This window comes from Poecile atricapillus, chromosome Z (assembly GCF_030490865.1).
Source record: "Poecile atricapillus isolate bPoeAtr1 chromosome Z, bPoeAtr1.hap1, whole genome shotgun sequence".
NCBI lineage: Eukaryota > Metazoa > Chordata > Aves > Passeriformes > Paridae > Poecile > Poecile atricapillus.
Window position 1 is genome coordinate 20,594,376 of NC_081289.1, and position 27,951 is coordinate 20,622,326.

Consider the following 27,951-nt stretch of genomic DNA (forward strand, 5'->3'; position numbering starts at 1 on the left):
CATTCACAGAACCAGCTAAACAACATGTTCCACTCAGCTTAGCAGCTGTGCTCTAAGGCACACTAGACAGTCACTGCTCTACTCTGAAATCCTCCTCATCTTCTGCAGGAAAACCTTTTAAAAGCAAAGAACTCTCTGGAACTTTTCAGGCTTTTTAAAGAATTCTTAAAAAGAACACAGATGAGACCCAGGGCTCTCTTCAAAGTGTATCAGTGCAACCCTGCCTCTCAGCAATCTGAATGCTTCCTGAATATCAGTGGGCTTGGTCCTCTTGTGGAGTGGGGAAGCATCAATCCCATATCACAAATGCTCAAGTGAGACACAAGCTGTGTTATTTGGTTGCACACAGAAAGAGAGAGAACTGAATACGGAATTAAGCCAAATTTTTGAGTTGCTGTTCAGTACAATAAACAACAGACCATCTTGTCACCTGAGGTATTCACGGGATAACTTGTTTTTCTTGCTTAAAATGTAAACCTTAGACAAGGAGCAAACACCAAGAAGCTCTGAAAGGGTCAGATAATCTGTTTCTGGTAATCATCTTCTCAGTTACATTGCAATCACATGGAAGGCTGCAATTAAGATAAAATATGTGTTTATGCAGAAAATCCACTCGCTGTTTCATACAGCAAATTGTTTTCTCTGCATCTGATAATGCATCAAACTACTTTGGCCTTTCTTTCTGCAAGACAGCTTTTCTCCTGAGTAGGAATAGACAAAACAGGCTGGAAGGAAGAAACAAAGGTGATGTGCATATGCTGAGCAGCTGTGACACCATCAGCAGCCTTGTCTGTGTGGATTTTCCTGTACCATAGGTTACTAGCATCCAAAGGACTGGTGACCTGGGGCCACACACGGGTCATGGACACGCTCCTGTGCCCACCTTTCTCAGCTGCAGCTGCTGCTCCCAACCCAAGCTGTTGAAAAAGCCTCGTTGTCACTGCTGCCCAACACCAGTATGGCTTCTTGAGGCCACAAGGGACAAACTGGGACAACTGCTTGGCTTGGGGCTGTATTTTCTCCCCTGTCACTGTAGCTGGAGGAGACTCTCAAGCCTGACTACTGCAGAAACATAACCTGTGATGACTATAACACTGTGTGTCCTGCTGGGAACACTCCCACGTGGGATTTTTGGTGGAGCTGGATATCACGGCAGTGAGTTTTGAAAATAAGGGCTTGTTCAGTCACACCCCTTGGAAGGGAGCACTCTCCACTCCAAATCCCTTGGTGTACTCTGTTTTCTTTACATAGTTCAGGGTTTAAAAAAACATAGCCTGTTATGATTAACACTATTCAGTTTGAAGGATTAGTAATTCATGAATATTTCAGAAGATCACAGTACATCAGTACTTCAAATTCATGCCAACTGTTTTGATTCCACTTTTCTTTCTGATCATTAGGTATTAGCATTTCTACACAATCTGCTTTAACATCTTGAAAAATACAGCACAAGGGGAGTCGTCTTGAGTCTTCAGTGACAAACAAGTCAATAGAGATAAATAAAATGGCTGCCAATGTGGAAACTTTTGTTTACACAGCACAAAACTAACACTTTTGTTAAGTGATGATGTGTGTACATTTCTATAATCCAGTGCTGTCAAGCCCTGGAGCAAATCAGATGAAAAAGTGGGATATTTTAGTAGAGCATGTAGAAAATTGCAAGCCTGCAATACGATATGTCTTTGAGATGGTTTGCATTGTGTGCTAAATGAAGGGCTGAAATCTTATAAGGGACTTAATCACATCATGTGATCAACCACAGACAAAACATATTTTCCTTGGAAGGAAACATACCACTATGAAAAGGCAGCAAATGGAGCAAAATGCATGTGAGTCGATTGTTAATAACCAATTTAATTCCAAAACTGCATCTCCTCTTTTCAACCACGCAGTAGGCAGCTGACCCCATCAAATGCTGAGGACCAGGTACTTGGCAGACATCAGTGGAGTCTCAGCCAAGGGTCCAGCCAGCCCAGCCGATACAGGTCAGCTCTTGGCTGATACAGCAGTATATTGGAGTGTAGCTAGGACATATTCATCTACAGCTCTTCTTTCAAGGGTCATGTCCCATTCTCTTTCATCCCATGTACCCTACTCTGTAGAGTGAGCCACCACAAGGAAGCAGAGCCTGGTCTGAGGAGGGAAGCAGTGATGCACTGGTTTTACTCTTCTGCAGTGCCATTGATGATGTGACTGAAGGAGAACGGAGAAAATTTGTACCCAGCTCCCACGTAGAACTTGTTCTGAAATTCCACCCTAGGGAGGAGCAGAGGGAGGCATCAGTGTTGCCTGAAGGCAGGACTTACAGCCAGCCAAGAGACTGACACATGGCACCCATGGGAAAAGGGAGGCCACAAGATGTACTCTAAGCTGCAAATTTAGGCCGTTTATGGGACCAGCAGTGAGACACAGGCAGCCCAGGGAGCAACGTGGCACACATCAGCTCTGACTTTCCATCAAGCCAGACTGGAAATGCTCATCATGAGGCCAGTCAGCAGAACCTTGCCTGGCAGCCTGCCTCTAGCAGCTCTGAGAGCTGGGATAACCACCTGCTGGTTGCACACCGGTGGGAGACAGACACCTCCTCCTCCCTGCACAATGCCCAGCAGCAGCAACACCATGGTTTGCCTTGGCAGTGTTTATGACTTGTGCTGGGACATTACTCAGTGAAAAAGACCACAGCCTGGGGCTCAGGTCCCTAGCTGAGGACTGATGATCAGTCAAGGCCGACATGGCTAACTTGGAACTGGTTTGCCACGAAGCCTAAGCAGGCTGAAGCTCACCTTGGGCTGATGATGCAAGCTGCCCTTGGCAGCTGTCTTGTAAGATCCTTGGGTGGGATCCACAGCCAGTGGTGTGGCTGTGCTGCCTTTGTGCCTTGTCATGCAGCTCAAAGGGGTCTCAGTGGCTCTGCATTTTTCCTGGGACAGACCTGCAGCCTGCCATTTGCCTCACATGCTGATCACCACCACACGTGCAGGAAGACAAGCAGGTTGCTCCAGGGAGCGGGTCAGAGCAGGGATCTCTCAGCTCCCTTTGGAAGAGTCTCCCTCACTTCATTTGCCAAAGGCAACTAATGGTCCAATGCACTGGCACAGCACGTCTAACACTGTGCCCACCTGTTCCCACAGCCTGTTCTTTCCCAAAGACTGATCTGGAAAAGCTCCAGAGGACCTCTCCACGTACCAGTGCAGGCGCAAGGCGTGTAGGAAGGCTGAGAGCCCCTCCATGACCAGCAGGATGGCTACTGTCAGCACTGCAAATGCTGCGAAGATGATGAAGATGGCGATGAGCCCTGCCCAGCCGCTGCTGCTGAGCCCGTTGTGCATCACCATGGTCCAAAGGACCTCTGACAGCTCTGCAGGAGGAAATAAAGGGAAAACAGTGCTGAGCAGTAGCTATGGACAGACACAGCATGCAGTCTGCCAGCTCACCCATTTTTCCCAGTTTGTAGAACATGTATGCCCTTAAGTTTTTTAGTTGCTTTATTTTCTTTAGGTCTGTTCTTCATGTAAAGCTAATGTGTATCAGCTTTCACCCAACTCCTACTAAGCTCAATTCTGTGACAAGAAGTACAGCTTGCACCTGTCAATCCATGGCACACCACACCATAGCCCCCCTCTTTCTGTTTTCCTTTTTTTGTGTGCACAATTCTTTGGGGCAGGTGCAATTCCTAGCCAGAGGCATTACAGCAATATTAATAAAAAACATTTCAGGAAAACTAGAAGCATTGAAAATCTAAGTTCCAGCCTGAGGCAATTTCTAGTATTTGAGCATCTATTTTTAACAGAAATCAAGACAAAAGACATTGAAAGGTATTTCATTGAAATGAAATATTTCTCATGGAATGTGATGTTCCACTGAACGTTTCTGGTAAGAATCCCAGTGAAAATGACAAATTCCAGAAGCTCTTGAGCCAGACCTTTTCTTTCTTTTTAGCTGAACAAAATGGAAAGAACTGTCTCAATTAATTTTGGCATTCATCTGCATACCCTAAGGCTATAACAAGAGCTTCTTGGGAAAAGCAGCTATGGCTCCCATGCTGTCTTCACCTCCTTGGACTGGACTACACAAGTGGGCTGCGCCTCTCACCATGCCACACACCATGAGGACTATTCCAGAGGGGTGCCTACAGAGCAGCACAGGAAAGGGGCCCCAGCCAGTGAATGTAATTAGAGCTGTCAGGGATCACCTCTGAAAACTGAGATGCCCACCATGAAACACTTGGAGTGATCTAACCAGAAGAAAAACGTCCTGACACATAAATGTCCACAAGTAGAAATTTGGATTTCATGAAGAAATTTGCAGGAATAATCAAACACCAGCAGAAGCCATGTCCAGCATGAGGAGACTGAAAGGGGACAATCACTCACGTGCATGGGCCAAACTCAGCGCCCAGAGTCGCAGGTAGGAGGCTGTGTTGGAGATGCAGCCAAGGCAGTATTCAATGGTGTGGATAGCTTGGTGGACAAATATGTCTCCAAAATTGAACTGAAAGAACACAAAACCAAGAAAGTTTTACTAGTTCTCACTTCAGGGCTTTCTGGCTAACAGCAACACTCCACCAAAGGCTCTTCGTACTCCTTTTCTTGGTATGTCCTCAGCAGCACAACCCAGGAAAAGAGACTGCTCTGAAAAGTGCCAGTTCTGTATGATCTTCCCACACATTCTCGCTGAAGAAATACAATTCCAGTGAAAACTAAATGTTTGGGGAACAGCTCATGTTCCACTCTTACAATTTAAAATCCTTAAATGTCAATCCAGTTGCTGCCAGACTGTGATTTCTTATAGAGACAGAAATTCTTATGTATAATAGGGGCTTTCAGACTATCTGCCTATGGGCATACACATTTTGGGAGATATCACTGAATAACTGTATCTCATGATAATGAATAAGCAAATCTGTGAAGATTCCCTGTGACTGGGAACAGCCAGCCATATCCACACTCAACATTGTTGATACTCCCAAGTGCTACAAATATTTTTGTCACTTTTTCCTGTGTTGCTTCCTAATGTAGAAGCTTTTGACAATATCTGCCAAAGGAGGGATTCTCTCCCTAGTCAACAATTTTGTCTGCCAGCTTTAAATGCTCCTTCGCAATTTCGAGGTAGGAAAGCTCACTGACTCTTGGTAAAGGGTTGACCTTCTCTGGGTGCAATGTGGAAATGAAACATCCACCCCTGAGGAAACAGAAGCTTTAGGTTTGCAAGAATGCCTGCCACCACCAGGGAAAAACAAAGGAAAAAAATTAGAGGAATTAATTCAATGGAAGTTCAAACCCTACTCTGTTTGGAAACACAAACTGTTACAACAGCGTGTGTTGATATCTTTTTAGAAAGAAGGGCTGACAACTCTGCAAAAGTCTTCTGCTTGACTTTGTGTCTTCTACTGTTGTGTTTGTCTGATCAATTTTCTGTCCAAATTTTCTTACCTCTTCATCATCACCCTCGTGTCCTTCATGGCCACCACTGTGGTCTCCCTGGGAAGCTTTCTTGGAGTGATTAGTCTCTGGGACATCTGCCTCATTTTCACCTCCTGAGTTTCCTGAGATGGCTTGAGAATGGATCTTTCAGAAACAAAATGCAGCATGTTTGGTTGATACCAAAATGAAGAAGTCCATGGCACAGAATTCCCTCAATAACCTCATGATGGGTAACAGATGGAGGATTATATCATGAAAACTAAAAGTTTCAGCAGTAGTCATCATGGACCACAGAAATTGAATATTCCCACCAAATGGCTAATATTACCTAAATATTTTCCATCCTAGAGCATATTCCAGTGATTCCAACTATTTTGTAGCTAGTTTCTAGTGTCACAAGGCACTCTTTCTTCCCACCATGAGAAGATCCATCACTTTTATCACCAAATGAGTAAACTGAGTTACCTTTAAAGCTGGTGATCCCAATTAGATGGGTGCAAATCAAAGGAATTAGTGTCAAGTGAAATAGCAACAAAACCTGGGAGGATCATATGACTTGATGAAGGTCACACAGTTCTTGGAAATTGGCAGAAATAAAATTCAAAGCTCTTGACTCATTTTAAATTGACAAAAACCTCATGGCAACCTCTCTGCAATTATTATTTACAGGACTTTTCTAGAGGCCTGAACAACCTGATCTAATGGTCCTATTATACAGCATAACCAAATAGAGACCTCATGGCTTCTGTCAGGCTCTGCCTTGTCACCCTTTATAGCCTCCAGGAGGTTTCATGGGAAAAGTCTCCTGACAACATATTGTTTCCTATTTCAGCAGTAATGATTGTCACACCTGCTTTATCTTTGCTTAACCTGAATGTCAGCATAGAAAACAGACTTTGCTGCAAACATATAAATCTGGGGGAATGTAGGATATGATCAGACAGCTAACATATGAAAATTAGGAACAGAAATATGGGGGCACAACAGGAGGTGGGTGAAACCTGTCAGATGTTCCTGGCATAAAAGCAGGAGATGGAGCCAGCCATGTCAAGCCTTCATCCAAATTCCAGAAGAATGAAAGAAGAAATTACAGAGCAGAGGAAGGGCTGAAAAGGTCTCCCAGGGACATGTCTTTCAATTATAGGTCAGAAGTGACTGGGTTGGAAAAGGTCAAGCAGCAAAACCAGCATCTCCTTCTTCAGATGGAAACATCTGTGCCCGATAAAAGGTACTCCAGGCACTAACTGTGACTATAAAGAGAAGTAAATCTTGACTGACAAGTAAAGTCCTGTTAGTGTAATAAAGGAGAGAATTAATGATCAGCTGGGAAACTGCAGCTGCTGCAGTTGTGTGTTGAGAAGCTGTAGGCAAACCACAGAGCCCATGGGAAGGAGGGCTCTGTTAATGTGAAGGCAATCACTTAAGGAAGAAAGAACTACTAAAAAGCATGCAACAGCTTTTAAATCAAGCCTCTCCTTCAAGCACTGTTGCTCTCTCCAGGGCCAGGACTTTCACAGATGCCCCATTTCTACAGAGCAGCAAACTAATGGTTTGTGGAGATTGTGGACTGACATTTGTATGAGGTATTTTCCCTGAATTGACTTTACCAGCACTTCAATCTTCATTGAATCTTCTTTGATTTTGGGTACAACAGGTGAAAGAGCTTGGTGTCAGCTTAACAAATAGGGTCCGCCCTTGCCAGCAAAGCTCCTGCTTCCAGGGAAATGTTTCCTTCCTTCACTGGAGATACTCAAAAGCTGTCTGGACACAAACCTGAGTAACAAGCTCTAGGGGACCCAGTTTGAGCAGGGAGTTTGGACCAGATGACCTCCAGTGATCCCTGCCAAATTTAGCCATTCTCTGATTCTAGTTTAGATAGTTTAGACATGTCCATACACATGTCCTGGGCCTATGACTTTGAAATGGTCAGAGAAAGCCTGAGGTCAGAGAAACACAGAATTACATCTCTGCAAAGAGTTTTTGGGGTCTGTCTCCCCAGCTTTTTCTTTGCTGTACTGAATCACCCCCTAACTGATCCACATCCCTTACCATGCGCTGCGCTTTCTGGTGGTTGGCTCTGAGGATGAAAGGTTTAATTAGGAGCATCCAGGGAATAGCAATCAGAGCAAATATGACCAAGAAACTCTGCACTTCTTTCTAAAAGACAAAACAACAAGAGCAAAATGTTTCTTTACTGCCTTTAGCCAACATGTTTATGGTTTAGAAATCTGAGTCTACATAATGGTAATTTTTTCTAATATAACAAATACAACTCCCTGTTGTATTTATTGTATTTGGCTGTGCATCCTCTGCTTGTGAGAAAAGCGTGTTCAGCTAGAGATGGTTGGAGACCTGGAGATGAAAGGCTTTCATACTGAAAAGGGTTAATTTACCAAAATCCCATGCTATTGACTTGAACCTGGCTGCTCAGTGTGCCAAGTGAATGTCCTAACTCTGTGTGAGTCAGTCAGTCTGCCTTGCTCTGATCAGTGTAGAAAGGCTGCAGTAAGAGCCAAGTCACCCGAGTCTTGCCCTGGATTTACTCCACATCTGCAGTTCCAGGAGGAATTGAACCCCCACAGCTTAGGCTTGGTAACAGATTGTCCCCACAATATAAGGTGTGCTTACATTGCAGTATGGCACCCCTATTGCTGTCCTGACATAACTGTCTGTACTTCCAGAAAACAACAAAACAAACAAAGGAAACCTTAAACCACAACTTCTGCATTTTTTCAAAGCTGGTTCAGAAGTCTGATCACCTTATGATTGGGCTCATACAATATTTTCATTCAGACTACCCAGGCAGATAGCACATTCTGTTCCTGGTGGGGCAGGGGGATAGGAATATGAGAAAAAATTGCCACCTTGGGAAAGCTTTGGGTTGTTACAAAGCACAATGTTACCTAAAGACCTTTGAAGGTTGGCAAGGCTGTGTTTTTCCAAACTCCCCTGAATCCTTAACACAGCTACTTGGAGCTGATCAGGGCTGTCTACTAACTCTGACTCACCAGCTTTCCCTAAAACTGAGCTCATGTCGGAGTGCCCAGTATGCAACTGTGTAAATGTGGGTGCACACATGTGGCTGGATGCAGCACTTGCTTGCAGATTTCTTCATTGATGCTGCTGACGTAAAATCAATCAAAGAAAGAAAGGAAAAAAAAAAATATCCATGTTCTGAGAATATAAATAGAGATGACTTTAAAACAAGTTTTCTCTTAGGGGAGATTTTTTTGCTTGCTTTTTATTTTTTTTAAAGTGAACTCCCAAGAGGAGTTATTTCTGACAAAAAGCTGCCAGAAAATCCTCTAGCTACTTCCACTTTAAGTGAAAATATAAAGTATTAAAGTTTTCCAAAGATGAAATAGGAACTTATCAAGAAAGGGAGATGTCTCTAGCATTGTGACCAGACTGCAGGACAGCATGCCTGCAATACAGCTTTGTATCTCTATTCACACTTTGATTTTTTCCCCCAGTAGTATCTGCAATTGCATCATTATTCTTGTAAGAACAACACTAGCAAAGAGATTTCCTCTGCATCACTGACTGATAGCTGCTCTCTCCTCCCTGTTGACAAGGCCAACACAAATATCAGAAGAATAAACTTCATTTCTGTGACTGACACTTGTGATTGAACTTCTGAGCCTGTATCTTTATGCCCACTCTCCACAACACCCACTGCAAACACAAAACCACAGGCTGCTTGATCCATACCTGATGCAGATACAATGGAGCATTTGAAGTGTCACTATAATTGAACAGAAACATGTTGATAAAGTGGATGAGGATGCTTGGTGCACTCTGGGATGAATGGACATCAAAATGACACCATTTGAAAATAATCATGAAGACCAGGTAGCCAAAAAGAGAGATAATAAAAATCATCTCTGGAATGAACTGAAGGATGATGTTTATGTATTTCCTGAAGTAGCTGAAAAGAATCAAGAAAGGAAACTACAGTTAATACACTAGATATTAATACAAGTTTACACCCAAGTCTGGCAGTACTTAGTTTTTGGAAAATAACCTAATAAATTTACAACTACCACTAGCCAAGAAAGAAGTCCATAATTACAGGCTTTATCAATGAAAACCATTGTTTAAATACAAAAGCTCTGTTATACTGATTATCTTCAGATTTTTGTACTTGACCTGCCAGTCTCAGCACCCCAAAAGATTATTACTCTGAAATAAAAGGGTTTTATTTTCAATTAATAATTATCCAATTTTCAAAAAATGTCATATTCACAAAGTTGAGCATTATATGCTGAGAAAGGTGTAGTATCAATCCTGTAGGGTCCTCTGAAACACTCTCTGTCCTTGAAGGTCACTACACACATTGCAGCTTTGGAGAGCCTCTCAACACGACAGTGTCAGCCCCTGCACTCTATCACCATTTTATATTTGTTGTTGCAAAACACAGAGGCAGAGATAGAGAGAAGCACACCCACAAATCCTGACCAAGGGCTGCTAAGCTAGGTGAAATGCACATGCACACACTCTGCAAGATTTCAGTGTGTTTTGGTTTAGGCCAAAAGAGCTTGTCTTTCAAGAGAAAAGTTATCGAAAGTGGGAGGTGCTACATCTTTTTAATTTAGTGTCCTTCAATATTTCTTCAGAATTGAGAATAAATTGAGGGGAAAAAAAAAGGCAGTAATCTAAAAAGAGAGTTTATTGAAGAAAATACAGCAATGTTATGGCTGTGCTTTGGACTTAGCACTGTATCAACCATTGTGTGAGTCAGTCAGTGTACAAGACATTTCTACTCACACCAGGGATAGGTCAAGTCATCAGTCCAAAATATGGGGCTTTCTCTGAATGAAGGACACCGGTTTAGTGATGAGGACTTGTGTGCTGCTGCAGCAACAGGCTTGGTGAAATTAACTTACATGTGGTTGAAGAGACTGAGTATCACCCCAAAAATCATGTGCACAATCCCTATGACAACCGACATCTTCATTTTGTAGGAGTTCAGGAAAGTCAGCTTGTTCGATGCAACATTCCAGATCTTTGGGTAAAGAAACAGGGAGAGAGAGAGAAGAACAAGATTTGCAGCTGTTTGATCAATAAAAGGTTTGTGGAAGTTGTTGCTTTCACACCATCAATTTACTCCTACCAGTTCTAGTAAGAGGGTAGCAAGGCATGGAAATCTAGATGTTCCTTTTATTACTTTTCCCTCTGCCAAAGTATTCATCTAAAATGTATAAAGTATTAGACTTTGTTAAACAAAGGAAATAACAAGGATTTAAAATGATCCTATGGCTTTGCTTCAGTCCTCCAGAAACCACTGCAAAGGCTGGTAGCAGAACCTAAATCTTTTCTGTGTCATTTCCTGTCCTTAGGCTGAGTCATCTTCTTTAGCAAAAGTGGAAAGGCATGAGAAAATCCCTCCTGCTGCAACCAAAATTAGCTCCACCCTCACCAGAGAACTACTGAGGACAGAGCATTTTCAAACTTTTTCTTTGAACAGAAAAAACTCTTTCCAACTCTTTGGCCATGGAGATCAGCTTATTGCCTGCCCCTCTGCACTACCTTTTTAGTTATGCTAGGACATACATCCCTTCTCAGTCCTGCCTTTTTTATGTTACAGAGCTTCAAGGTTTCTTCTCCTTTATTCTCAAACTTCCTAGACCCCAAAGTCTTCTGTCCTCAGAGACAGTAAGTAGACATCCCTTTTCAAACACTGACTACAATACCTGAAGAGAAAGGAGGAAGACAGGATTATTTGGAGGGTGAAACATTCACTTCTGCATGTTTGACGTGCTTTGCCTCTTTGGATACCAAAGAGACTGCCTAGCTTCCTCATTTCAGGGTGACTTTTTTTCCATAAAGTCTGATACACCTCAGTCATCCCAGCAAGATTTGCAAAATGCAAAGAGCCATCAGGGCAGATGACACAGATTATCTCCTCAGAGAGGGTCAGGCAGGGGCTGGTGCTTCCAGTCCACCTCTTTCCTGTCAGCACTTGTTCAGCCATTCTTCCCTCCCAGACAAGACTTTACACTCTTAAACAGGGAGAAGCCAGGCTGGAAGAGGTAGTCTAGGTCAACCTAAATTAGCGATGTATCAGGGCAACATGCAGAAAACTCAGCTGCTTCTGAAGTGATTTTCTGAACCAGACTGCCCACATCCTGGGCAGAGCTTTCAAGCTGAGTTTATAAAAAAAGGGACTACAAGGTCCATGTCTCTGAAAACAAGGGGAGGACAGAGTTTCTTTGGGTGACCAATTGAAATGAGAGTGCAACCAGCAGGGATAGGGGTTATTTGGCTAATATGAAGATTAAAACAGGAAAGCTTGATGCTAAAAAGTACATTTCAATACATGCTAAAGACAGAACAAGAAAAAGGGAAATAGGACACATAGAAGAAAATGTGGCTAAGTTTATATATACTGGCATTTAGTTTACATTCCATGCAACAAACAGATTGCAAGAAATTTGAAAGTTTGCCTTCAAACTGGCGAGGTATCTCTGGAATGGGTCAAGTACTCAAGTAAGGAAACAGAGTCCAGCAGATGTGTGGTGGAAAAGAGACTGCAGCACAAGACCACTCTCCAGGAAAATCAAACTTTCTTCCTACTTAACATATTGCTGCTGTCTGTGCAGAACCAGCAATATATTAATTGCTAAAGGAAAGCATCAGAAGGACTGATGAATGGGAGAGTAAATGGTGCTTAATAAAGTTGTGTTGAATAGTGTGGAACCTGAGCACAATGTAAATAGTATGGAATAAGGGGTGGAATGTGCTGATTTTGCCTGGGTTAGAGATATTTTTCTTCCTAGTGGCTGGTATGGGGCTGTATTTTGGATTTGTGCTGAACACAGGGTTGATGGTGTAGAGATGTTTTTGCTGTTGCTGAGCAGGGCTAACACAGAGCCAAAGCTTTTGCTGTTTTTCATGAGGCCGGTGAGGAACCTGGGGGTGCACAGGAGGCTGGGAGGAGACACAGCCAGGACAGGTGACCCAAACTGACCAAAGGAACATTCCAGACCATATGACATCATGCTCAGTGTACAGAGTGCAGGGAGGAAGAGCAGGGGATGTTTGGAGTGATGGCATTTGTCTTCCCAAGTCATCCTTGGATGTGATAGGCCCCTGTTCTCCTGGAGAAGGCTCAACTCCTGCCTGCTCATGGGAAGAGATGACTTGATTCTTTACTTTGCTTGTGTGCACAGCTTTTGCTTTCCCTGTTAAACTGTCTATAACTCCACCCACGAGTTTTCCAGCTTTCACCCTTCCAATTCTCTCCCTGATCCCACTGGTGGGGGAGTGAGCACGGGGCTGCATGGGGCTTGGCTGCTGGCTGGGGCTAAACCACAACAACTGTGTAAGGAACAAAGAGCAAGAAGTGAAAAGCACAGCTTCAGGAGAGAGTATAGGGAACTACTGATGTACCTGATATGTAGAAACAGGATTGAAATACAAATTATCTTAGAGAAATTTAGTTTAATTACCGGATCTATTCCAAATGGATATGGATTTCCAGAGTAGACTCCTGGGACTGCTGGATCCAACTGCAGCACTGTGTTGTCTAGAAGCACATCCTTACTACAAGAGGAAAGGGAAATTACCTTTGCAGCTTAATCTCTCCATTGAAGCCCACGGTATATTTATGTGAGGTGTGCTGAGGACTACCACAGGATATCTGTGGCTGACCCAGCCTTTCTGTGACCTGTTATCCTGCACTTGTGTGCATGTAAATGGGCCCCACACAATGGCAGCCTCCCTCACACTGGTAATTCTCTGTGCATCAGTCCTGGACACCTGCAGATTTTTATGCACATCAGTGCCTGAACAAACAGGCGTGTTCCCGGGGACTCTACATTTCCATTTCAATAGTGAGTTCATCTGTGTGTGTCAGACAAAACCTCTGATTCATTCATGACTGCATCCACAGCAGGGAGTCCTTCCCTTCCCCACACAGGCAGTCTCTCTTTCCAAGACTACATGCTCCATTTGGTGTGTTTTTACTTCCCTCTTACATTTAGCACTTACTTCCAAGTGTTATTTTTAAACATGGGGATGATATGCCAGGAAGAACCAAAGAAGTTGAACGATTTGGAGAAGCAGTCATTGTAGATGAAGCCAGTGTACATGGAGAAAATGCCCATGAGCAGGATCAGGTAGCGCCCGCTGAAAAAGGTGTTCCAGATCTGCAGGGGGAGAAGGCAGTGCCAGTGACCTGTAGTACCTGTAGGTCCATCAATTGTGGGCCTCAACCAACAAGTAGACTTGATTGTACTAATTTGTATATATACAATTATTCATAGAAAATGTTGGGTCTCTTAGGCTCTCTGTTTATAAGTAGGTAGAATTGTCAAACCTCTGCCTCACGGGTGTCTTTGAGCCATCTCCACACAGCCTTTGGGAGGCTGGATGTCCCCTTTATCAGAGGGGGCTGATGAGCCTTTCCCCATGCTGATAGGGCGTACCAGTGCCCTGGTACTCACCTCATTAGTGCTTTTCTGGGCCAGAAGGCTCTTCTCATTAATGACCATCCAGAGTGCGAAGCCCAGCATGACAGCACCATGGCCACAGTCCCCAAACATCACCGCAAACAAGAAGGGGAAGGTAATGATAGTGTAGGGAGCTGCAGGAGGGAAAGGTCAAGAAACTCAGCTCCCTCTAAACAAAAAGGGCTCATCAAAGAAGCACTCTACCCCATCAGGCTGTTCCTTACAGGTACTGCCCTCAAAGCAGGCAGTCAGATCTAGTGCAGAACTAGCTTTACCATCACAAAGAATGTTCAATTGTGTGACCTGTATCTTCCTTGAAGTTTTATCCTTTGTTTGTTGTCTTACCATAATAAACATCATGTATAGACAACTGCATTCTGTTTTGTAACACAAAAAATGTATTTAAAGGTTATTATCTTGTTTCTCAACCAGCTCAGCCTCAACAATCTGAGTTAATCTCATCCTTTCACACAGGCCCCCATTTCTAGGTTTCTATTAATTCTCAGTGGTTTGTCTGAGAGTCTCTACCATTGTTTCAAAATTTTCTCAGTTGCTTTTGGCCTTGTTTGCCTGAACACAGTGAGCTCAATTTACATTTTCCTTAGGAGTCTGGTTCTTTTCCTCAGAACAGCTACCTCAACATTTGTTCTCCATCCTGTATTTGTATAGTTCCTTATTTCCATCACAATCATTTACTGAAGACCAGCAGCCAAATTATTTGCCTGAGAAAATCCATGCCTATGCACCAAACAACTCCAATATGGCTCAGATTTCTCAATCAGCAGCAAATATGTTTTTTAGGATAGTGAGAGAGCTCAAACACTTTGGCTCATGCAAACCAGATGCATAAGTTGAGCTGAGTGTTTCCCACCTGGGTTCATCTCCCTGTAGTTGCCCACGCCATATGCATCCACGATGTTCTGAAATCCAGCTGTGAACTTGTTGGTCCTGTTGAAGGTGGGTGGTGCCATCCTGGTGTGTATGGCAGTGAGGATGGGGGCAATCGTGGAGCCACTGCGTTCCTGAAAACCCAGTGACAAGGACAGACACAGAGTGGATAGAAGAACTGGCCCCACAACACCACTTCTGGCTCAGAGGTCTGTCACAAACCTGCTAACATTTAATGTTGACCTTAAGCTCCGTCAAAAGATGAAAGGTCAAACTACAATGGGAGAACTTCAACTTAAAACAGAAAAGGGAGCCCCATATTACAGTAACAGACCTGTCTGAACATATGCTCAACATGTAAACAATTCAGTGCAGGTGAGAGCTTCAAGGACCCAAAATGTTGCTCTCTTACCATTCCTTGATGGAGAGCTTTTTTTATCCGGTCAGCGTCAGCCACTGGGAACCAGATCTCTGCAATGACACACTGCTGGGTGACATCGATGTTACAGCAATTCAGGATGTGGTAGATGGCCTTGATTTTCTTCACCTTGATACCCCAGGACCACAAGTTGGCTGCTGCCTCATGCAGCAGCCGATGGCGGTGGGACTCAGTTTGTGTTATCACCTGTAAGCACAACACAGGGCACCACTCAGGATAGGGAAGCACGGGGGGCATGATCTGCTCAGTTAATTGGAGAGGGCAGGGGGAAGAGGGTTGATGAAGAGGAGCTGTTTGTGTGAATGCATGGGGTATCCTGGAGAGCAGCATGTGCAGGTGTGGACACAGGATCACTCGAGACCAGGTGCACAGAGCTGCTCACCAAGGACTGTCCCTGCATAGTCCTGAGTCACTCTAAGCGTAGAGGAGACCACTGGGAGCTGCTGAGCTGTGGGATTGGCTCCCTACTCAGCTGCTTACAGACTGGCCATATCTCACCACATACTCCCAAGCTGCCATCTCCTGCAGGCAGCTCTGTGCCACAAACTTGGGGCATGTCACACCCAAGAGCAGAACCACAGTTCATGGTCTTGGGACTCCATGCATCACGTGGCCACCACAGTGCTGCTGTGTAAGTGAACGATGGAGATAACAAGACAAGGTGTTGGGAAGACAGCCTGCGTGGTCTGCAGCATGGCTTCAGGCAGGACAAATATCTGGGCAGGTCCCACTTGTAGGGTTTAGTCCTCAGTAAAGCCAATTCCACTTACTGTGTTTAAATCCTCGATCCTTGTGTTGACTCCATCAAGCATTTCTCGGCGCTCGGTGGCAGACTCTGGACAAGGATAGACTGTGGCACGAAATCTAGCCTCAGTAAGAGAGAGTTGAGAAACAGCTGTTATTTGACTGAGTTTTCTTCCTCTCTACTCTTCTCAGCTCAAAGGCAGAAAAACTGGACTTCATTCCTGACCCAGCAGGATAGTCTTATGTACCACGAAGTCAACTTGGTCTCGCAGAAAGGTGCAAGTAGCTACCTTTATCCCTCGGTGAGAATAGGGATCCCTTCGCCTTTTCTAGCAGAAAAACCCTCCTTGTCTTAGGTGATACAGAGGATCTGATGTCATACAGAGGTCAGCACTAACACATAGGGACCTCCCTTCTGTCCACAAGCTGCTTGACTTTCGAGAAGACTCAACAAAAGCCCATCCTGGCAAAGGCAGCCCTGCTAACACAGCAGCCAACAGATGTCCCTCTTGCACCGAGGCTGGGAAAATACCATATCCCTGTCTCTGCACTGCTCTCCTGCAGGCACTGGGAGAAGGCTTCAGCTGAGCTACTGCTGCACTGCAAGCAAACTCCCTTTGTGCAGGCAGGCTGCATAAGTAAATAACCCCGTAAAGACAAACAAACAAAAGGACTACATTTCCAGGATAAAATAGGAGAATGGCTGCCTGCCTCTGGTCTACTTGTTTGGCTACACAGCTTGGGAGCAAGGGAAGGATAGGTGAAGGGTTTTAAACACCTGAGAGTGGTATCTGTTACATCAGCTTAGAAAAACCAGCATAGAAAAAGCTTTTATAAGCTTACTCCCAAGGTTCTGCTTGGAAGATTTAGGGGATTTGTTTAGTGTGGTATGACCAATGTAGGATTCTAACGTGAGTGAAAATCTTAGCTCCATGCAGTTACTGCTTCAGCTGTAGCACACAACTTGACCTTCTCTAGCCCAGCTGCAGGTCACTCTGGAGTAAAGGTGTTCCCACAAGAGCACACTGCAGTGTTGTACAGCCACTACACAATCCCAGCACAGACAATTAGAAATGCATGCCTCTCTGAGAAGTGTGCAGCTACCTGTCCTGCCTGCAAAGCAAGTCCCAGAGGACTCTTTGTGCACAACAGCCAGCACAAGGAGCTCCCCCCAGGACCTTACAGCCACTGCTGCTGCTCTCTCCCTGCAAGCCTGAACTGAGCTGAGGTGCTGCAGTAACTAAAACAGCAGACATCCCTCTTTTTTCTCTTGCTTGGCTTGTTCAATGATATCTAGTGCATGTGCCACTCCTGCCACTTTGATACTGCCCATCGGATCTGCAGGAAGAGATCCCTCCTCTTTGCAGAGCAGGTATCTCCTGCCCCTGACCTAAGGCAACACATTTCCACCATCCTGTCATGGATACACTGAGTTAGGGCTGCTAAAATGCTGTCTTTCTGCATATGAGATGAATTAAAAGATGTAACGGGGTCATAGGGATCTATCTCTGCTTAAAAGACAAAAATGTGCAGGCTTTGTGTACAGATAAGCATGATATTCTGGCTTTGTCTGAGTGCAGGATATTTCACCACCTGCTCCAAAAATCAGTTCCAGCACACATATAAGTGAGGACAGTTGCAAATTGAGCAAAACATGCTGCAATTTCCTAGAGATCAGCCCAGAGCTCTGTGTAATGACAGCACGTGGTCCCCAGCTAAACTTCCCTTTCCAGGATTGAATTTCTCCTCACTCAACACCTGGTATTCATTTCCAAAGGTTATTCACCCTACCTAATTATTTCCATCTTCTTATTCTTCACAGCTCTTAGTTCATCTTTAATAAGGATTTTTAATCAAACTTGAAAGCTTATTCCTCCATGCTGTACAGTTCCCCCATTCCCAGTAACGTTATTGCAGCAGTGCTGCTTTGATCTTTTAACAGCCATTTTGCATACTGAGTATCAGCTTTGCCCTAATGGCACAGACATCTCTGAAAGCTCCAGGAGAATTCAGCAGGGAATCCTTACATTGATAAACCCAGTTTAGTATTCACATTAGTACTGAGGCAGCCGCAAGAAAAGAAGGAAAAGAAAAATTCTTACGTTTTCCTCCTTCCTGCTCCCTCTACACCTTTCACTAATAAATTTGTGCATGGACTTAATGCTCATGAAATTGGCAGGCTAATGTTACCAATTAGAGTCAAGCAGGGACTACAAGTGTAACCTGAGGCACACAGCTCTGCAAACAAATCTTAGCCTGCCTTGCAGGAGGCTGGCTTAGACCAGTCCCATGATTTTTGCAGGATATTTACTTGTCATGAATGATGACTTAGTGCTAAGCAGAAATATCCTGCTGGGGCTGGAATGACACTGCCATCTGCTTTAGGTATAGTCAACCTTGCCTTAGAGGTGGACTAGACTAAGGTGTCTTGGTCTGGGTACCAGGGGTGGCTGATGGCCCACAGAGCACAAAAGGAGTGTCAGAGGATTAATACATCTAGAAATCTGCCACACAGGAAAACGTCCATGTATATGGGCATATTAGCAACCAAAAAATTTGAAAGTAGGAAGGAGCATAAAAGATGACTTCATTAGCACTGCAAAGAGTGTTCTGTGGATTTGTCTTTGGTAGGTGCATTTTCCTTCGGTTACAAGGAAAGAGAAGAGACAAAGAGAGAAGAGAGACTGAGAGAAACCAGCCTAAGTTCCTTTCAACAAACCTACCACCACACACATCTGCAACACTAGCTCCTAGAAACTTTGCACATCACAACCTTCCTGCAGGGATCTGCTCATATTTCCAGCACTGCCTGACCCCTAGATGCAGAAGATTGTGCCTATGGTTTGGGTGATTTTGGTGTCAATCAACAATGAATACGTTGATAGGCATTGCATCGCTTGTCCTTCCACTCTCATCCCAGAAAAAAAATTTGACTGGAAGGAATTTTAAATGCTGCAGGGGAAAAAAAAAATACATTCAAAATGAAGGACTTCCAGCACTCCATGGGCAACCCCAGCCAGTTCTAAATGTATGACCTGCTGACTCGCAAGGCCATCGGCACAGGGGAAAGTCCAGTGGGAAACATTCACCACCAGCAACTGCCCATGCTGAAGGGGAGAAGGGTTCTGAACAGCTTTTAAAATGCAAGCAAAGAAATGAGACATAAGAGGGACATGGGCCTGGTGAAGCAAGCCCAAAGGAGGGCCATAAAGATGATCAGAGAGATGAAGCACTTCTGCTATGAGGAAAGGTTGATAAAATTGGGGTTGTTCCGCCTGGAGAAGGAAAGGCTCCAAGGAGAGCTTTTCACACAGCCTTCCGGTACCTAGAGGCCTACAAGAAAGCTGGAGATGGATGTTTTACAAGGGCATGGCCAGGTTGGATGGGGCATTGAGCAAACTGGTCTCCTGGAAGATGTCCCTGACTATGGCAGGGGAGTTGAAATTAAATGATTTTTAATGTTCCTTCCAACCCAAGCTGTTCTATGATTCTATTATATGCAGGAAGTTGTAATCCAGAAAGAGAAAAAGGGTTGCTGAAAACTCAAAGACCACTGGCAGCAACAGACTGATCCTGCACAATGGCTATGGCAGAACTCCCTGGATGTCTGAGCTTCAGGATCAGAAATCAATGACTGAGAGCTTGGAGCCTTCCCTCATGTCCATGACTGCTTTATAGACATATGCCCACCCCAGGAGGGCTGAACTTCTCTCTGGATGGGCATTTCCCTCCACAACTCATGGAAGGTATCTTGGAGGGCACCATTCCAATGCAGGAACTACTAACAGACCCCAGGGTTCTGTCACTTCTTGGGACTGAAGTCAGTCATCCCAGCTGGATGAAAGATCTACCTGCTTTTATTCTGATTAAAGGCAGGATGTAAGGAAAGACCTGCCCTGAGTGCAGATGTCAGGGAAGAGCAATTCCTCAGCCTCTCCCTTCAGGCTCTTGGCTTGTCCTGCCCGGCTGAGGGGCTATACCTGAAATGGGTTTGGTGACAGCAGACAGATCCTCTCATCAAATCTGATTTTCACTGAAACAAAGATCACTGGTCATCAGTGTTGTGAAAGAGTAACAAAATATTCAACCTGAATTATCTTTTCACGATGCTTAACAGGGTGGAAACAAGTCAGGTTGTATGAAGCTTTCATTTCTCTCCTGAGCTCTGTCTCTGATTACACAGATTTTGCTCAAAGACCTTGGAGAAAGGGTTGAATAAACTACAGCACCATCTTTTTATGAAGAAATGCAGAAAGGTTTGAGAGCAAGTTGAGGATTACCATGTTTTTGGTCCTCAAGTTAGGGCCCCTGATTTTCAGGGGAAGAGTGCTGAGTGTTTTTAAAAACAGTCCCCTTTTAGATGCCCCAAGTTAAAAACCTAGCAACTAAAGCTCTCAAGAGCTGTATGCCACTTTGGAAAATGTAGGATCTCAAGTTCCAAGTGCCAAGGTGATGGATGTCTTTCATGACTAGGAGCAGCAGAGCTGAGGAGTGGAAGGGAGGTTGGTTGCAGAGCTGACAGCTGGAGAGCTGGAGATCTGGTATCTAGTTCCAAATTCAGCCAGCCTAGACTGCCAGTAACCACCTCTATGGGAGTCTTTGTGACTTGCCCACAGGCCTGCCTTACCCATCACAAATCTTCTTGATTTTTAGTTTAAGCTGCTCTCCTTGGTAGAAGATAATGAACACATTCTTCTTCACCTCTTCTCTCTGCAACACACAATTCAAGCAGAATTTAACACACCCCTGGTCCAGTGCAGAAAAGCTGGTACCTTTTTTTTTTGCAGCCTCTCCACTGGTTGCCTTTATCCCCCATCCCCAGATTCCCACCAGCAGTGTTTTCCCCACGTGCTCTTTCAGGAAACAGGCATGGGCAGCAGCTCTGGGTTATGGGGGAAGGAGCGATGTGGAGCAGAAGGGACAGAGTTCCACTGGGGCATGGGGCTCACCCCAGAGACACGAAGGGGAATTGACCCTCCATGGCTAACTCCAGGTGGGCACAACCACAGTCCACTTCCATGGTGGTCCCTGTATTACAGCTGCCCTGTGAGGCTTCCTGTGCCTCTTGACAGGCGGGAAAAGGAAACCACCTCAACAGTAACAAATGGGGAAAGCAAAGTCAAATAAACATCTCCCATCCTCAAACCATCCCACCTTTCCCCTCTCTCATCTCACCCCTGAGGGTGTCTGCCCTCAGACACCGAGCTCTGGAGAGGCAGCCAGTGCTGCAGCACAGCCCAGCTCGCCAGTTTTCTGTCTGCAGGTCACAAGCACCCACACAGGGCAGAGGAAAGCAAGCCAGGTTGGTACCTACTGTCACAGGGTCCTCCATGGGGGTGTCCATTTCTGTGTATCTCAGGTAGATGTTTCCCCTGCAGGCTCGCCACAGCAAACGCTCAAAGGGGATCATCCTTTCCCTCTTTATTACCCCTGCTGTGAATCTGAGCAGAGTTACAAGATAAATAAATTACAAGCCCATTCTGTGCCTTTTAGGACCTGTAGCACACAGGAGCCCTTGTTTTCTAGTCTGTGCTAGCCAGGACTCTGCTGCTGCTGCAGGCACTCCTAGGAAAACCTTCCCTGCTCAAGCCTGGCTTTCATCTCAATCTACTGGCTTTATCCTATTGTTCTTTCTTTAAAGAAAACTTTCCTAGATCAGCAGGTGAAGAGACAATTCTGGCTAGAGATGCAAGAATGGAGAGATGTCTAAAGTCACACAAACGAGAGTGCCTGAATGGTACAGGCAGAAGGTGGAAATTTTGAAGTGGTGGTTTATCTTTATTCTCCTGTTTTCCTTTTCTGAGAAAGCATCAGACTGCAATACCATGTTTTTTTCTGTGGTTGGACATCCATCCATAAGGACCAAGCTGGTAGCCAGATGCCTGAGCCAAGAAGTCATGGGTGAGATGTCTTAAGATAATAATTTTCAGTCAATACCTACTGAAGGATCACTGGAATTGGTGGTCTGGAAGTAGAAGTCTATTTGTCCCACTGACCCATAACCTGACCAGAGTTTTGATGATAATTTCTGAGGATATTCACTCTCTTATCTTCATGAAACAGCTGTGCAGAGGAGGCTGGTGAGCACTCTCTGCTAAGATGAAGGAAGCTGTGCCAGTGCCACAGCAATGCAGCACAAGTGGGAAGGCCATCACCAATACACACCCCAGCTTGGCAGCTGCAGCAGCAGGAGTGCTTCTCAGCTCCAGCAATCCAGATGTGTCTTCACTGAAGAAGTCATCTGGCAGATTGGTTTCTGCCTGGAAAACACGAGTTTTAAAAAACGCTCTTCAGCATTGCCAGTTTGAAAACTATTTTCACATTTTTTCTCTTAATGATTTTTCCCCAAAGGTAGCTTTCCACAGAGATTCAGATGGAAGCAAAACCAATAAAAGTAAGCTATATATTAGCAATGGAAAAGTATAAATGGTATTTTCAAAGAGATCTGTGAGCTAAGGTTTTGAGCCCCACTGACTCACGGAGCAATGCAGACTCCAAAGTGACTGAGGTGTTTTTGCAAACTTCATAATGGCTTGTGGTAAAGACCTCTAAAAGCAACATATACCAAATGAAAGTGCAAGTATTTTTAAGAACCTCTGTTGGAAGAGCCTCTCACCTCAAAGAAGTCCTGGGTTTTCTTCAGCAGATGTTTGAGCTCTGTCAACTCAAGGAAGTTCTGCTTCAGTGTTTGCTGGTTCTGGTTGGCTTCCAGCAGCTCAGCTTCAAGTTTCTCCAGTACTGTCTGTTTAGGGTCCAAGAACATCCAGAAAAACCCTGAAGCAGATCAATGGCTCTTTCCCAAGCTGATACCAAATCTCGAAAAACAATTTTTATTTTTTTTTCCAAGGGAGAATACAGAAGCGTTCAATAAACACTTAGATAAACACTTTTTGTAGGAAGATATTCATCAATGCAAATGCATCATTTTTCCATTGCAAACAATCCCTGATGGGTGTGTTGTCCTCTTCTGGCATTGAAGTTCTGATGCCCCTGACCCAAGCACAGGCAAGTAGGTGTGTGTGTGTGGTGTAGGTGTCTCAGCCTGCCTGGGTACCTCTGTGGTTCCTCAAGACATCTCACACCCCAGGCTGACTGGCTGTCAGCTTACTGACTACAAAAGAAATCTACATTAGTTTAGGTTCCTTAGCTATAGGCCAAAAATTAGGTGACGACATGAGACCAGGAACATACCAGGAAACCAAATTGCTTGTGAAGCTGAAGCCCTTGGAAAGCCTGATTTTCCTTTCTGGTCACCTACATACGCAGCATTTTAAAATTACCCTGTCAGTAAACTGCTCTTCCAGCTGGGCTAGAATAAAGCATCCCTTGCACATCCAAAAGCGAGACCCAAGTATTTGTGTCAGGCCCCAGTATCACAACCCAGCAGGACAGGCAGTCATGGGTTTTTTATGCAGTGAAGTGGGTTCTAACATCAGGTCTCTTGGTAAAACACCAAACCCTTCTTATTCTCTCCCATAGGATGATGGGGACATTCTGTGAAAGCAATATTTTTCATTAATATGTGGGACCAGAGGGATGTTTCACAGGGGATGGTAAAAAGCCTGGGCTCCTTTAGGAATATGCAACAGGACCGGCCTCAACCCAAGTGCTGAGGCAGCAACTTGGGGAGCCCCTCCCTGGGCAGGGAGAGTTGTGCCAGCCTCAGGCACCAGATTCCTCCTTGCAGGGAGGGCTCTACCGAGCACATTACACAGACAACCTGCTGCACAGCCCTTCTCTCCCCTGGCTCCACTCCAAGTTCTGTACCTCCATATCAATCATTTCCCGAGGTAGGGGGGTCTCTGGGTACTTTTCTCCTTGGACTATCTCAACATTCTCTTCCATCTCATTTTCCAGAAAGCCTGCAAGGAGAGGGCACAGCAGTGTCAACATAGAATCATTCCTGCTGCATCATCCTGGTCACCAGCTTGTTGCTCAGCCAGGGCCAAGGCATCCCGTGGAGGTGTGACAAGATTAAGTGATATACAAGGGCCATCACCCCAGTGCATATACACAGCCACCAAGGAATGAACACCCCCAGCCCCCTTTCTCAGTGGAGATGCTGTTTCTTCTGAAGTCACGGTACCCACTCCCCTGTGGGCAGCCCTCAGCCCTGGCACAAGTGGCCCCCTTTATCTGGGGCAATGAATAAGGCATGCAGAAAGCTCGGGTTCCACTGCTTTCCCACCAGTGCCAAGTGCTGCAACCATGGCTACAGTGGTGGGGAGAGTGCAGAGCTCCCAGGACACACATCCACAGGACAGTGGGAATCACAAGCTCTGCTGCTTGGGTTTCAAGGATTTATCCCAAGGCTGAAGCCCTTGGCCACAAGAAGTGCATGCCAAGAACTGGTGCACTGGTGTAAGAGCCAGGTTATCTGGACCAGCCTCCTGCCCAGCCCCAGATTTATCTCGTGATTTTATAAATGCTAATTAACCTCCTTTCAGTTCAGTTAACCATTTTCAAAACAGGGGCAACAATTTATTGCCCATATGGGGTGAAGTGGTAATTAGCTGACGCATGGAAAACATTTCCAGGGGCTCAGATGAAAACATCACCATTTTGTCACTAATTCTGCTCCCCAGTGTGAGAGCACTTAAAGAAATAAATCCCACACCACCAGTTGGCAGGAAGCCGATTGCATTTGACAAGCGTTTACTTACGCAGGATTCTCTCCAAGGATTCGCACCTTCTCACTTCATTCACAAACTTTCTCTGGAAGCTGTTGACATTCACATTCAGCTAAAAACAGGAGGGAAAACAAGCCTGGGGCTGAAGGCTGCATAGTGCTGTGCTCATTTTTAACATCAGCGGAGAACGAGTGCCTTTGGTGCAGATGGCCAACACCAGTGTGTCTGAGAGGGTCCTGCTGGCAGGACAATGCCTCATGGCCTGGGACCTGGTGGCCTTCCACACAACCTGGCTGTGACAGCAGGAGTCACACAGGGGCCTTCATGGAGACACTTCCTGTGTCCTGGCGATGCAAAGGATTGTTCTCAGGCTGTGCAGAGGCCATGCAGAGCACTGGATGGGGACTCAGGGGTGGGTGAAGTCTCGGCACGATGTTTGGGTTTCAGAGCAGCCCCGCTCTCACTATGGACTTTTTGGCCTCCCTACAGGTGCATCTTTCCCCAGGAGCTTGGAGGGAAGGACAAGCACACCCTGGGGCACATCTCCAACAGCTCAGCATGCCAGCCAGGCACTACTCACATCTCTGAACTGGACCAGCCCCAGCTCCCCGAGCTCAGCCACGCAGCAGTAGGCAGCCTCCACCTGCAGGAAGAGCTGCCTCAGGCTCATCTCCTCGCTCCGGAAGACAGAGACCATCTTGCCCGTTCTTCTCTGACCTGGAAGGCCCTGGGAGTCCTTGTGGTAGCAGCACCTTCTTCCTTGCCCAGGCAGGAAGGAGCCAAACTCTGCAGGAACATTGGAGGTCACTGAGTGAAAGTGTTGGAAGATAACCCAGTGCTACCCATCACGTCCTCCAAAAGGGTTTCTTCACCTTCTAAGAGCCTCCTTGAACCCACATGAGGCTTCATTCATAGATGCTGAAGTATGTGTGTGCCACAGGGAAAGAGGGTCACCAGTCTCCTGTGACAAATGAGCAAACACCCTGCCCTGTCCTCTGCTGGACCTAAGCACTTCACACCACTGCACTCAGGCTCTGTATTTTGGTTTTGGATGCTGTGATTGGAAAGAACTAGATTTGTCTTTGCCTTAAGCACACAGACAAAAAACAAACATACAAAAAAACCGCCAACAAAACAAACCCAAATAATTTTACCTTGCAATTAAAGTGAAAGAGGCCTGACTGTTTTTTTATCACTTTCATTGATAGTGTGAACATTGCAAACCCATCTGGAGCATGTTACATGGGCGTGGGGAGAAGAGCAGACTCTTTTCTTTAAATGAAAACAAACTTCAGGTTTTCAAAAGAATTTTCTCCCCATAATGTATAAGGGACTGTTTTCAAAATGAGATACATGAAATAACATGCATTGCACAAAATTTCCTGTCATCTCTATGCTTATTATTATTTACTTTGAATAACCTGAATATAGAAATTGTCTTTAGTTGTTCTCACACAAAATTAACTGATCAGCATGCACAAACACCATAATTATCTTTTTCCAGAGAAAAACATGCAAGTAGATACACTTCTTGCATGCATTTAATTCGGTAGCAAGCCTGTGCTTTATAAATAGTAAAACAAAATCCTTTAATAACCTCACTTCTTGTTGACAAGGGTAGCAAGTCAATTGTGTTTAACCCCCTCTGTCTCTATGACCCTTGTCTTTCAGTATTTTTTTATACATTGTGGATCCTATGAATTCTCCTTATAACATCCAAAAGATTAATCTTTAATATAAGAGAAGCATTTCACAAGATATTAAAGGCTTGTTTAACAGGAGCATGATAGTCACAGGTCTGTATTTGCTCAAATGTCCTGGGAATTTTCCTTCTCCTATTCTCTGTACCCATTCACTCAAAAATTTAAAATGCTAAAAATACAATATATAATAACTAATAGCTTGTTTAAGGAAAATATCATGTGCCAGCTTAAATGGATTAAGTACATACATTTTAAATTTGGTTGGACATTTTTCAGCAAACTGTATTTTTCACAGGAAAAAAAGACAAAAGCTGCAAGATACTCACTACTCATGAAAGTAAATCTGCAGCAGGTGAATCAAAAAGTTTAAAAGATCATCAAAGTGTCCAATCCTAATTTCTTTAGACTGAAAAGTGTGAAGAAACTATAATCTAAAGCAGTTCGTATTTCTGAACCTGCAGTTAGCTTCCATCAAAAAAGTGCTAAATCCTTAGAAGTAATAGAACAAAACTCAAATAAAATATTTACAAGTATCTTAATTAAGCTGCTTCAAACCATCCAAAGTCAGGGTTCTACTCTTCCTTGGTAATTTGTGAGGTAAAACTCCAAAAGCTCACTTTCCTATTGCTTTGGAATGACAGAAATACCTACTCCAAGGAAGGCAGAGCTTTCACCCCTCAGCTATTCCTGCAGACGCAGGAGGCTTGTCCAAAAGCACCTGCTGGCCACCGATACTTCTGCCAGCATCACCCCCCACCCGCCCGTCCCTACTCTCCCTCGCCCCCAGCTTTGTCTTTGGCAGAAAAAGCGAATTGAGAAATGCCTGTCGTTTCCCATGGGAGCGGGTTAAACCGGGCCGGCCTCGGGCGGGTCCCGGCGCTGGGAGCCGCCGGCCAGAGGGCTCAGGAGGTGTCACCGGGCTTTACCTGCGAGCACCGCGCTCCTTTCCCCGGCCTCTCCCGGCCACCGACCGGCGTCCCCCGGCGTCCCTCCCTCCGCAGGTGGCAGGGACAGCAGCGCACGATGGCCCTTGCCACACGGGACACGGCAAACCTTTGCTTTTAAGGTGAGAACTGGTCTGGACCAGCGGAGGGAAAGCCTTTCCGTCCCAGAACAGCCCCCGGGCGGATGGGACCGAACCCTTTGTGGCTCGGTCACCGCCGCCGTGCGCGGTGTTGTGGCAGCAGGCGGCTTGTTGGGACTGACAACAGAGGGGACAAGCTGGCTGTCACCACCCCCGGGCACCCGAGGCACCAGCCGTGTGCCCAGCCGCATGTGCGAGCTCCGGATGGAGGCTCGGCTCAGCGCCGGGCAGGTGGAAACAACTCCTGGCGGTTCCTCAGCGGATTTTCCTCGCTGAAGGCAGTCTGGGAAGCACAGGGAAACAATGGGAGATTAATGATTTTCCTGGCGCAGGGGCAGAGCGAAAGAGCAGCGAGAGGGCTGGGAGGGCAGGGGCTCTGCTGAGCAGGGGCAGCGCTGACAGGGAACTTGATTCCCACCCCTTGACATAACAAATATCGGGGGGAAAGGGGCTGTATAGATTCTCTGCCACTTCAGCCGCTAAAACAAGGGCTCCAGAGAGGAGTTTGGCCCCTCATAAAACCAAAGGCTTATCTCCCGCTGATGAGGCAGGGTTTCACGGTGTAATAAACGGAATTGATTCGTGCT

At 45.3% G+C, this 27,951-nt stretch overlaps 1 protein-coding gene across 1 annotated transcript; it reads right to left on the reverse strand.

The window, feature by feature from the left end:
- Positions 1 to 833: 833 nt before the first annotated feature.
- LOC131573497 (V-type proton ATPase 116 kDa subunit a 4-like) lies at positions 834 to 27,389 on the reverse strand. Its single transcript, XM_058827502.1, has 21 exons — positions 27,207 to 27,389; positions 25,158 to 25,363; positions 24,611 to 24,689; positions 23,715 to 23,809; positions 22,564 to 22,689; positions 22,113 to 22,207; positions 21,262 to 21,388; positions 20,575 to 20,657; positions 15,974 to 16,067; positions 15,177 to 15,389; positions 14,748 to 14,898; positions 13,871 to 14,010; positions 13,416 to 13,573; positions 12,875 to 12,968; positions 10,310 to 10,428; positions 9,135 to 9,351; positions 7,473 to 7,580; positions 5,433 to 5,567; positions 4,374 to 4,491; positions 3,187 to 3,358; positions 834 to 2,256 (listed from the first exon to the last, which is right to left on the reverse strand). Exons 2-21 carry the CDS (start codon positions 25,272 to 25,274, stop codon positions 2,163 to 2,165), a joined length of 2,535 nt encoding a protein of 844 aa, XP_058683485.1. The 5' UTR covers positions 25,275 to 25,363; positions 27,207 to 27,389; the 3' UTR covers positions 834 to 2,162.
- Positions 27,390 to 27,951: the final 562 nt, after the last annotated feature.